Source organism: Rana temporaria, chromosome 8 (assembly GCF_905171775.1).
Source record: "Rana temporaria chromosome 8, aRanTem1.1, whole genome shotgun sequence".
Classification (NCBI taxonomy): Eukaryota; Metazoa; Chordata; class Amphibia; order Anura; family Ranidae; genus Rana; species Rana temporaria.
In genome coordinates, this window is record NC_053496.1 from 177,095,151 (window position 1) to 177,107,551 (window position 12,401).

At 42.0% G+C, this 12,401-nt stretch overlaps 1 protein-coding gene and 1 long non-coding RNA gene across 3 annotated transcripts in view; both read left to right on the forward strand.

The window, feature by feature from the left end:
- Window positions 1–12,401, forward strand: part of LOC120909987 (zinc finger protein 629-like) — a 72,687-nt gene that overhangs the window by 50,445 nt on the left and 9,841 nt on the right. Inside the window, exon 10 of the mRNA XM_040321802.1 lies at window positions 1,542–1,732. Within this exon, the coding sequence (XP_040177736.1) occupies window positions 1,542–1,732 (191 nt within the window). The remainder of the gene's footprint in view (window positions 1–1,541; window positions 1,733–12,401) is intronic.
- On the forward strand, window positions 7,360–10,815 carry LOC120910223. 2 transcript variants are annotated; one of them, XR_005741425.1, is made up of 3 exons: window positions 7,360–7,560; window positions 10,509–10,687; window positions 10,774–10,815. It is a non-coding gene; the product is annotated as an uncharacterized LOC120910223 (long non-coding RNA). The 2 variants fall into 2 exon arrangements; XR_005741426.1 differs by having other exon boundaries at window positions 7,363–7,560; window positions 10,579–10,687.

The following is a 12,401-nucleotide window of genomic DNA, read 5'->3' on the forward strand; positions in this document are numbered from 1 at the left end:
ACTCACTACTTTACACATGAAAAGATACAAGAAAATATTTACAAAAATGTGAGGGGTGTACTCACTTTTGTGAGATACTGTACATGATGATCTTTTTTTTTTTTTTATTTCTTTATTGAATTAAAGTACCATAATAAACATTTCTACGTTCTATGTCATTTATTGTTCCATTTTGCACATATATTCTATCATCTGTGGGGTTTAGGATGAGGAACTGAAAGACATCAAAGCCGAGATTAAAAAAGAAAAAGAGATGTTGATGGGTGGATATCAGCAGTATATGGGAGAGGGAGGTCCTCTGTATTCCCAGAATTCCATACAGGAAGATCACACCATCTCACAAAGAGTTAAGTAGAAAACTAATAATTAACGGATGATACTAACAATTTGATGAATGTTGTTACCGCTAATCTCACATTTATTAAATATTCAGGATGTAAACCAGAACGATTGTAATAATGCTGTTAAAGAAGAGATAAAGGAGGAGGATGAGGAGGTGAATGTTATGGGGGAGTTTTCAAAAGGACACAAGGACCTTTTCAAGGACATTGTGATGGAGCCATTCAGTGACACAAACCCACCAGAGAGATGTCTCCGTCCTCTGTATTCACAGGAAGGTCACACCATCCCCCACCATCATCAGGTAGGTGGGACTGAGCAACTAAAAATTTAAAATAATTCTAAACTATGAGACCACATTCTTCAAAGTAACTTCTTGTTCCTTTTTATAAATGTATTCTGTCATCTTTGGGGTTTAGGATGAAGAATTGAAAGACATCAAAATTGAGATTAAAAAGGAAGAAGAAGAAGAGCCGCTGGTGAGTGGAGATCAGCAGTCTATGGAGGGGGGAAGTCTTCAGTATTCCCGGGATTCCACACCGGAAGATCAAAGCATCCCTCATCATCATCAGGTAGAAAGAACTGAGCTATAGAACTCAAAAGTTATTCTAAACTATGAAATAACTTTCTTATAGATATTTTTTTAATATTGAACTTAATTTTTTCATTTTGGGGTTCAGGATAAATTAGGAAAATACATCAAAATTGAGGTTAAAAGGGAAGAAGAAGAGGCGTTGGTGAGTGGAGATCAGAAGTCTATGGAGGAGATGACCATGAAAAGTGACCAGGAGGAATCTTCTCTTTATATCAACAGAAGTAAGTAATAATCACTGAATGCAGAAATGTTCACATTTTACTTTTTTCTTCTATGAGTACAAAAGATGAATTTAAATAATTGCAATGTGAAGATACTGTACACCATATGAAAGGTCCATCTCCATTCCTCAATATAATGTCATGTTCCCAACAAATGAGGAGGAGATGATGTATCTTTATCTGGTTTGTATTGATATTTTATGTTATGATTGCCCCCAATTCCAGAGATACTGTAGAGTGTTAGACCAACATACTGTATATGACTAATGAATGAAAGGAATGAAGAATTCTAATAACATTTAAACATTGATATCCAACAGGAGGACACTATGTCCTGAGTAACGTATCTTCAGAATGTAAAGAAGAAGAAAATTCCACCACACAACGTTCTCCAGGAGAAAATCCCACCACACAACATTCTCCAGGAGAAAATCCCACCACACAACGTTCTCCAGGAGAAAATCCCACCACACAACATTCTCCAGGAGAAAATCCCATCACACAACGTTCTCCAGGAGAAAATCCCACCACACAACATTCTCCAGGAGAAAATCCCACCACACAACGTTCTCCAGGAGTGACTCGCATTACACAAATAATACATCATGGAACTTATCATATGGAGAGATCCTGGGATTTCTCTGATCCTGAGGATTCTTCTGAGGATCCACATACTATTATTTTTGAATCTCACAGTACAGATAAATCAACAGATCCATCTAATCCCGAGGAATCTTCCTTGAACCATGAAGGGTCTCGCACAGGAGAACATTCCTTGTCATCTACAGTGTCTGAGAATTCTTCCAAAGAAACCAGAGAGCCTCTTACACACCAGAAAAGTCGTAAGAGGAGTGGGCGTACTTTCTCATGTGCAGAGTGCGGGAGATGTTTTAATGAGAAAACAAACTTTCTCAGTCACCAGAGAATTCACACTGGCGAGCGTCCGTTCTCGTGTTCGCACTGTGGTAAAGGCTTCACTCAGAAAGGAAACCTTCTCATACATCAGAGAGTTCACACAGGCGAGCGTTCTTTCCCATGTTCAGAGTGCGGCAAACGTTTTACTGACAAAAGAATCCTTCTTAATCACCACAGAATTCACACAGGTGAGCATCCCTTTTCATGTTCAGAGTGCGGGAAATGTTTTATTAATAAAGGAGAACTTATTAATCACCAAAGAATTCACACAGGTGAGCGTCCCTTCTTATGTTCACACTGTGGTAAAGATTTCTCTCAGAGAGGAAACCTTCTATTACATCAGAGAACTCACACAGGTAAGCGTCCTTTTTCATGTTCAGAGTGCGGGAAAGGTTTCATTCAGAAGAGACACCTTGTTAATCACCAAAGAATTCACACCGGCGAACGCCCTTTTTCATGTTCAGAGTGCGGGAAATGTTTCAGCGAAAAAGGAAACCTTCTTCAACACCAGAGAATTCACACGGGCAAACGTCTATATTCATGTTCAGAGTGCGGGAAAACTTTTGTTCTGAAAGGAGGACTTCTTCGACACCAGAGAGTTCACACGGATGAACAAAGGAAACCTTCTCCATCTTTTGAAAATTCACATGGGTGAGCGTCCTTATTATTGTGTAGAATGCAGGAAATCTTTCCCTCAGATAGATACAATTTCTTATACACCAGAGAAGTCCCACGGGGGATCGTCCTTATGCATGTTCAGAGTGCAGGAAATGCTTAAGTCAAAAAAGTGCTTTTGATCAACACCAGGGAATTCACATGGACTAACCACCTTTTTTATGTTTAGACAGACCAATGGGGAGTGTGAGATCGTGTGTCCTTCCTTATAGTCAGAATGTATAAAATGTTTCTGTTAAAGAAAATCACTTCTTGGATCCCAGAATATTCACAAAGACTAATAACATTTTTGTGTTCATATTGGCTTATTTGGAGGCGTGGCCAAAGTACATTGTACTATGATGTCATAGTTATAGATCTGCAGGGATTGAATTATAGTAATACGATCCTCTAAACAATGCTGACTTGGTCCCGCACTCACACAGGCCCCAGCATAGAGTACGACAACCCATGGACCATATTTTTTATTGGTTGCTATTAGCCAATATACTGTACATCTTTTTTGCTTTACTGAAGGAACTAACTTTTTATTGGACCGACTAAAGTATAATTATTTTTAAATTGGATTTTTCTTTTACTTCAGCTATGTAAGATTTAATTTAGATTATTTATTGTGTTTTATTAATGTAATCCGATTTTCTATAATAAACAAGAAAGCTCTACTCTACAATATTCTGAGTCATTTTCTACAAATGAACATCATTTTTAGATTATGGGTGATTGGAATGTGCTTAATTCATAGAGAGTCTTCCATTGGTGTTATATTAGTGAGATTTGGGAGTCTAGAAGGTGCAGTTTCAGAAAGTCCAGAAGGTCCAGTTCCAGATGATCCAGAAGGGCCAGTTCCAGAGAGCCCAGGGGGTCCAGTTTCAGAGGATCCAGGAGGTCCAGTCACAGAGAGTCCAGGAGGTCCAGTTCCAGAGCGTTTTGAAGGTCCAGTTCTAGAGAGCCCAGTGGGTTCAAGTTCCAGAGAGTCCAGTTCCAGAGAGTTTCGAAGGTCTAGTTCCAGAGAGCCCAGGGGGTCCAGCTCCAGAGAATTCAGAAGGTCCAGTTTCAGATGATCCATGAGGTCCAGTTCCAGATGATCCAGGAGGTCCAGTTCCAGAGAGTCCAGAAGGTGCAGTTCCAGAGAGTCCAGAAGGTCCAGTTCCAGAGAGTCCAGAAGGTCCAGTTCCAGAGAGTCCAGAAGGTCCAGTTCCAGAGAGTCCAGAAGGTCCAGTTCCAGAGAGTCCAAAAGGTCCAGTTCCAGGGAGACAAGAAGGTCCAGTTCCAGAGAGCCAAGAGGGTCCAGTTCCAGAGAGCCAAGAAGGTCCAGTTCCAGAGAGTGCAGAAGGTCCAGTCTCAGAGGATCCATGGGGTCCAGTTCCAGAGAGTCCAAAGGGCCCAGTTCTAAAACGATCTAGAAGGTCCAAGTTCAGAGAGTCCAGAAAGTCAAGTTCCAGAGGATCCTGAAGGTCCAGTTCCAGAGTATCCCTGAGGTCCCATTCCAGAGTATCCAGGAGATCCAGTTCCAGAGATTCCAGAAGGTCCAGTTCCAGAGAGTCCAGAAGGTCCAGTTCCAGAGAGTCCAGAAGGTCCAGTTCCAGAGAGTCCAGAAGGTCCAGTTCCAGAGAGTCCAGAAGGTCCAGTTCCAGAGAGTCCAGAAGGTCCAGTTCCAGAGAGTCCAGAAGGTCCAGTTCCAGAGAGTCAGAAGGTCCAGTTCAAGAGGATCCATGAGGTCCAGTTTCAGAGAGTCCAGGAGGTCCAGTTTCAGAGGATTCAGAAGGTCCAGTTCCAGAGGATCTATGAGGTCCAGTCCCAGAGGATCCATGAGGTCCAGTCAAAAAGGTTCAGTTCCAAAGGATCTAGAAGTTCCAGTTTCAGAGAGTCCAGAAGGTCCAGTTTCATAAGGTATAGTTCCAGAGCATCCATGAGGTCCAGTTCCAGAGTATTCATGAGTTTCAGTTCAAAATGTGTGCCAGCTAATATTCTATCCTATAAGGATACATGGAGCCACTACAAATGCCACATAGAATATTTCAATCGCTGCCACCTTGGTTTTTCTGAAAACAGAAAAACAAACAAGGCGCCTCTAAGTGCAGAAATATAAAACTTTTAATATCCCCTAAAGGGGTTAAAAACACTTACAGATGGTGGATGAAACAGGCATGTAGCAGGTAAGATGTGTCCAGAAGGTGTTCCAGTGGCAGGGCAGTCCCAGTCTGATGATAGAGCTTCCAGGGAAGTCCACAAGATAACAGCCAACTTGTGCTGTGAGTGTTTAGGGAACACAATGGTGCTGGAGCCTGGGGATGATGTCAGAGGAAGCGAGACAAGAACCAGCATGAAACACAAACAGGAAGAGGACAGGAAGTGTGTCATAGACACATATGACACACTTTCTGTCCTCTTCAGAGTGTCTTTCTGGAAGAGGCCCCGAGAACAGGCATTGCCATTCCTTGTTGAGGCGTCTGGAGGACTGGAGTTGAGAAACACTGGTCTAGAAGACAATCTCTTCACATAATAAATACATTCAAATTTTTTGTTATGATCAGTGAGGACAGTTATAGGACTAAAGGATGCTTAGCACTTTTCCAGTAGATACCTCCACTCGGAAAATGCTTCCCTAATTGCTAGCAATCTCTTATTTCCTCTAAGAGACGAGAGAAAAACAGACATAGATGGTGCATCTTTTTCCAGTTCATTGAGAAAGAATAGCTCCCACAGCAGAACCTAAAGCATCAACTTCCATGATGAAAGGTAGTTTGGGATCCGGATGTACCAGTATTGGCGCAGAAGAAAAAAGGGTCTTTAGTTTATCGCTTCTCTGTCCGGAACCACACCATCCAAAGACCCCTTAGCTTTCCCATTCACTTTTTGTAGCTTAGAGTAGGGTAAAACATCAGGCAGTTTATTAGAACCAGAATACAAGTCTTATATACAGTTAAAGAGGAGGTAACCAGAAATATAAATTAACATGAGCTAATTAACTAATCCCATAACGCAGCCGATGTGGCTCCCTAACTACAATGCACATTGTAACGGGAGGGCCCAGAAGCTTTTACAAAATATGAGCCAGAACATAATGGACATTAAGAATATCTTGAAATATTACTGTTTGTTGATTCTGAACCCAACAGGTCAATTGAAAGAGTGACTCATTCAATATGGGAACATAGACTGTTAGGGGTTAATATCGTCTGCTACTGTGATGTAAATGAAGTATGGCTCCTAAGAACCTTTCATTGTGTTATGCTAATTGACATTGTATTGTGTGAAAGTTCTATTGATGATAGATGTGTGTTGTGAGTTAGCACAGTCTAAAGGTCAGATGTCTGACTTGTCAGCTGTAGTTAATTAGCTCATGTGGATTATGTCAGAGTTGGAGTCAGAATGTCTGACTAAAGGAATGTGTATTGAGGGGGGCTCGTTAGGAACCATTGTATAATGTTGTGGGTGGAGTTGAGTCATTGTCCATTTGATTAATGCAGTATTATTTTTGTGTATATAAGAGCCTGTTTTCTCAATAAAGAGGGTCTATTCGTTTTGAACCAGAGAACAGAGCTGTGTGTCTCGTTTCTGAAGGAATCCGTATGGGTCGTGTTCACCGGATTGTGGAGTGTCGATAAGCTGTCTTGGGTTCGGAATGGAATATCTTAAACGGCGTTAACCCCTGTCCCATTTGGGGTTCCGTTACACACATTATCATACATATCAACACAAAACTCCTTTATACAATTTCTCCAGTTGGATGTAAAGGTAATTATTTCTTAGTCTTGTGAAGACAATGCCGACATGCTTGAGATGTTCCTTAAAGTTATCAGAAAAAATTAGAATAACATCCAGTCCAAGTTGAAGAGGCCTTCATAAAAGGATCTGACCTCCGCTGGCATATCCGAATTAGTATGAAGCTTCTGCCCTGAGGAGCCCATGATATGGGGGATGTAGGTTTTTGTACGCGGGGACCTCACTGCGCCCGCGCCAACAACGTACCCGGTTCGTTAGAAAATTCGTACATTGCACATGCCAGTTTTTGCTTCGTTTTGTGATATAGGAGCGTGCGGAGCTGTTCACGTACATTAAGAAGATCCTGATATGTGGTACGAGAAAGGCTGGCCTTACGGTAGCACTCCAGACTATGCATTCAAGCAAAAAGTTCTTTCCCTCTTAAAATAAGCTCCTATTCTGATCAATGCACCCCGTACCACTGTGTTGTGAGCCTCCCAGATGAAGTGGGGGGGGGGGGGGGGTGCATGCCACGCTTTCACATATTTATTTTTAAAAAATTTGGAAACCATTTATCATTTTTCTTCTACTTCACAATTATGTGCCACTTTGTGTTGGTCTATCACATAAAAGCCCAAAAAACAAGATTTCTGTTTTTGGTTGTAACATGACAAAATGTGGAAAATGTCAAGGGGTATGAATACTTTTTCAAGGCACTGTATATATACAATTATATATAGTGTGTGTGTGTGTGTGTGTGTGTGTGTGTGTGTGTTTGTTTAATAGTAATACAATTTAATTTTTTTTATTATTATTATTTGGTTTGTACATGAGGATAAAGATAACCAACAAAAAAAATAAATAAAAAATGTACAGAAAATGTAAACGTGCCGAGTTTTAATGTACGAATGAAGACTGCAGTATGTATGAATGAAGGCTGCAGTATTTCAATTCTCCACAAGATGGTGATCTCACTCCTGAGCGTGGAACGCAAAGAAGGAAGTGATGTCATGTACGGACAGGAAGTGATGTAGGATAAAAGACAGGAAGTTCCAGAGGAGAGCTGACTTGTTAGGAAATAGCGTACAGTCGTCATTACTGGATCTTAAGGTACATTTATTTTATTATTTATTACAGGTACTTATATAACGTTTTCAATTTGCGCAGTGCTTTACATAAATATGTATATTGTACACTCACATCAGTCTCTGCCTCAAAGGAGCTTACAATCCAAGGTCCCTAACTCACATTCATACACACACATACTAGGGATAATTTAGATCGGAGCCAATAAGCTACCAGCACGTTATTGGAGTGTTGGAGGAAAGCGGAGTACAGAGAGGAAGGAGAGCACATCCCGTTCCTCCACCGGGCTCTCTCCCCCTTTGTGTTGTTATCTGTACTTTTTCGGAACAAGTGAAAGCCGTCTAAGACACCCGCATGCATCCTACCAACTGATGAAGTCAGCAGTTGCTAAGGGCAGGTCGGGCGGCTGCAAAACTTTCAGATTTGCCGGTGTTCTGTCGGATATTGTCCCTGCTGTGGAGAAGTGCCCGGGATGAACTGCGCATGCTAGAAGTGGGATTTAGAAATGGGCGTTTGTGTTTAGCAGGGGGGGATTTGTGCTAGGATGGGGGATTTTGCAGGTGGGGATATATATTACATGGGGCATTTTTTGGGGGGAGAGGTTGTGCTAGCAGGGGGGATGGGGGGATTTACAAGCTACTGACCACTTAACTCTATCTTACAAACTACATTTTCTGTCTTTTTTACACCGGGGGGCAGTGCGGTACAAAATGTGAATTCACGTATTTTTCCACACCTCACAAAAATGCGTTGCCTTTTGCAGTTGCACCCAGACACCACTCATTTCTAATGGCACCCCCACTCATCCACCTATTGCATGTTTGTTTGCGATCACTTAAACGCATGATACCGCAGTAACATGTATTATGGTGGAGCTCAATCCAAAAATCATGCCAGCATGTTTTTCACGTGTTTCACGAGCATGGAGCAGACTAATAAAAAAAGCAGAACAACGTCAAAAAAGCGCCTGGGCTCGGACGCACCTCCTTGTGTCAATGAGCCCTCATACGTCCATTTCTCAAAGACAACCTCTGGACATGACGCTAATCACGTGCACTCAACTTCTTTGGTGGACCATGGTGAGGCCTGTTCTGAGTGGAACCCGTCCTGTTAAACCACTATATGGTATTGGCCATCGTGCTTCAGCTCAGTCTCAGGGTCTTGGCAATCTTCTTATAGCCTAGGTCATCTTTATGTAGAGCAACAATTCTTTTTTACAGATCCTCTGAGAGTTCTTTGCCATGAGTTGCCATGTTGAACTTCCAGTGACCAGTATGAGAGAGTGAGAGCGATAACACCAAATGGAACACACCTGCTCCCCATTCACACCTGAGACCTTGTAACACTAACAAGTCACATGACACCGGGGAGGAAAAATGGCTAATTGGGCCCAATTTGAACAAGCTGTACACTCACTACTTTGCATTGTAGAAAAGCGTCATTTATTCAGTGTTGTCACATGAAAAGATAGAAGAAAATATTTACAAAAATGTGAGGGGTGTACTTACTTTTGTGAGATACTGTACATGGTGATCTTTTTTTATATCTTTATTGGATTAAAGTACCATAATAAACATCTCTAATTGGGAGAACATTAACATATTTTAACGTATATTCCTTTTTCACTTACACATAGTATAAATTTAGGGCCAGATCCACGAAGCGCGGCGCTTCTTTACGGCCGGCGTAGTGTATCTCAGATACACTACGCCGCCGTAACTTACAGCGTATTTCCCGTATTCTCAAAGAATTTGCGCCGTAAGTTACGGCGGCGTAGTGTATCTGTGTCGGCGTAATTCAAATGGATGAGATGGGGGCGTGTTTTATGCTAATACGTCTTGACCCGACGTAAATTAAGTTTTTTTTTAACAGCGCATGCGCCGTCCGTGGGGGTATCCCAGTGCGCATGCTCCAAATTAACCCGCAACAAGCCAATGCTTTCGACGTGAACGTAATTCTATGCAAAGCCCTATTCGCGAACGACTTACGCAAACGACGTAAAATTTTCAAAATTCGACGCGGGAACGACGTCCATACTTAACATTGAGTACGCCTCATATAGCAGGGGTAACTTTACGCAGGAAAAAGCCTTACGGAAACAACGTAAAAAAATGCGCCGGACGTACGTTTGCAGATTCGCGTATCTAGCTAATTTGCATACTCGACGCGGAAATCGACAGAAGCGCCACCTAGCGGCCAGCGTAAATATGCACCTAAGATCCGACGGCGTACTAAGACGTACGCCAGTCGGATCGAGCCCTCATTCAGTCGTATCTTGTTTTGTAGATACAAAACAAAGATACGACGGGGGATCTTAGAAATTACGCGGCGTATCAATAGATACGCCGGCGTAATTTCTTTGTGGACCTGGCCCATAATGTTTATACGTACTTCGTATTTTCTACTAAATTTATATACAAATAACAAATTAAATAAAACTACGAAAAGAAAAAAACAAAAAACAGAAACCCCCCAGCATTAGATCCCGCCCCTCCTCAGTGAAAGAGGGGATGAAAGGAGAAAGACGGCAATGAGAAAAAATGAAATAAAAATTCCCTGTGTTATACTTAAGGATGAACACTGTCTGATCATCTTCAAATCCTCATATTTGCAAAGAAATAGAAAGAAAATAAAAAATTCAGTGTTATATCTAAGGCTGAACCCCGTTCAACATGATGTTCTTCTCCCCCTGAAAGGGTAAATGTTAGGTTGTTCTTCCAGAACAGTCAAGGTTTGGTCCAAACTTTTTTAGAGGTCATCCCTAATATAGACATTACACATCCTGGTATAGTCCAAATAATTCTCAGTCTATCAACAGAGAAGAGTGTCCGATTTAGATCATTAGGAGGTGAGGAGGATTCTGGGAGGGTCACGTGACTTCATCCTTATCTCTATAATTAAAACATTGTTCTATCTAGAAAGTTGAGGAGGATTCTACGACGTCTTTATTGATGCTTACTTTCTTTCTATAGACAGACTAAATTATAAAATAGTGAAGGAAACATCTGGAGATCCAATAACACCCAACAACCATCTTCACAGGGCATCACCCATCACAGTGCCTCCACCTCACTGCCTGACAACAGAGGTAACCAGTGCCAAGAAGATTGTAGAAGTCACCAAGAAGATCATTGATCTGCTGACAGGAGAGGTGAGCGGTGCCGGGAATTCTGGGACATTATCCAGTAACAGACAAGGGATGTGTCTGGATGGTGACTGTATCATTGTGTGTGTCAGGTTCCTATAAGGTGTCAGGAGGTCACTGTCTATTTCTCCATGGAGGAGTGGGAGTATTTAGAAGGACACAAGGATCTCTACAAGGACGTCATGATGGAGAATCAGCCGCCCCTCACATCACCGGGTAAGAGGAGACACTATTGTAAAGGAGAGAGCAGTACGGAGGGTCCACCTAGATCCCCCATCATCTGATAAACACATAGAAACAATGTATTCAGTCAGTGTGTGTGTTTCCTACAGATGGATCCAGTAATGGGAACCCACCAGAGAGATCTCCCCGTCCTCTGTACTCCCGGGATTCCACACAGGAAGATCACACCATCCCTCATCATCATCAGGTAGGTGGGAGTGAGCAACTAACATTTTTAAATAATTCTAAACTACGAGACCACATTCTTCAAAGTAACTTATTGTTCCTTTTTATAAATGTATTCTGTCATCTTTGGGGTTTAGGGTGAAGAATTGAAAGACATCAAAGCTGAGATTAAAAAGGAAGAAGAAGAAGAGAGGCTGGTGAGTGGAGATCAGCAGTCTATGGAGGGGGGAAGTCTTCAGTATTCCCGGGATTCCACACCGGTAGATCAAAGCATACCTCACCATCATCAGGTAGAAAGAACTGAGCTATAGAACTCAAAAGTTATTCTAAACTATGAGATTACTTTCTTATAGAATTTGTTTTTTAATATTGAACCAAATTTTTTCGTATTGGGGTTCAGGGTAAATTAGGAAAAGACATCAAACTTGAGGTTAAAGAGGAAGAAGAAGAGACGTTGGTGAGTGGAGATCAGCAGTCTATGGAGGGGGAAAGCCTTCAGTATTCCCAGGATTCCACACGGGAAGATCAAAGCATACCTCACCATCATCAGGTAGAAAGAACTGAGCTATAGAACTCAAAAGTTATTCTAAACTATAGATAACGGGCCAGATCCACAAAAGGGATACGCCGTCGTATCCCTGTTTCTGTCTATGCGACTGATCCACAGAATCAGTTACGCATAGATAGGCAGAAGATCATACAGATATAATAGTTTTACACTGTCGGATCTTAGGATGCAGTACCGCGGCCGCCGCTGGGGGCATTTCTCGTCGTAATCCAGCGTCGGGTATGCAAATTAGCACTTACGGAGATCCACAAAGCTTTTTCCCATCGTTAAGTCGCCGTAAGTGTTAGTTTGCCGTTGCAAAATTAGGGCTGCTTTTACAAAGTGTAAACTTAGTACACCATGTAAAAGTATACCCTTCTTTCCCGTGTCGCTGTCAAATTTTTTTGGAAATATTTTTTTTCCCGCCGCATCTCTTTTTTACACGTCGCGATTCACAAAACTCGGCGCAACGTAACGTAATGCAAAGCACGTTGGGAAAATAGCGTCGGGAGCATGCGCAGTACGTCCGGCGCGGGAGCGCGCCTAATTTAAATGGGACTTGCCCCATTTAAATTGGCCCGCCTTGCGCCGGACGGATTTAGGATACACCGCCGCAAATTTCAAGGTAAGTGCTTTGTGGATCGGCACTTTGCCCGAAAATTTGCGGCAGTGTAACCTAAATAGGTTACGTTCCGCTGCGCCGCCTGGCTGTGGATCTGGCCCAACTTTCTTATAGATTTTTTTTTTTAATATTGAACTTAATTT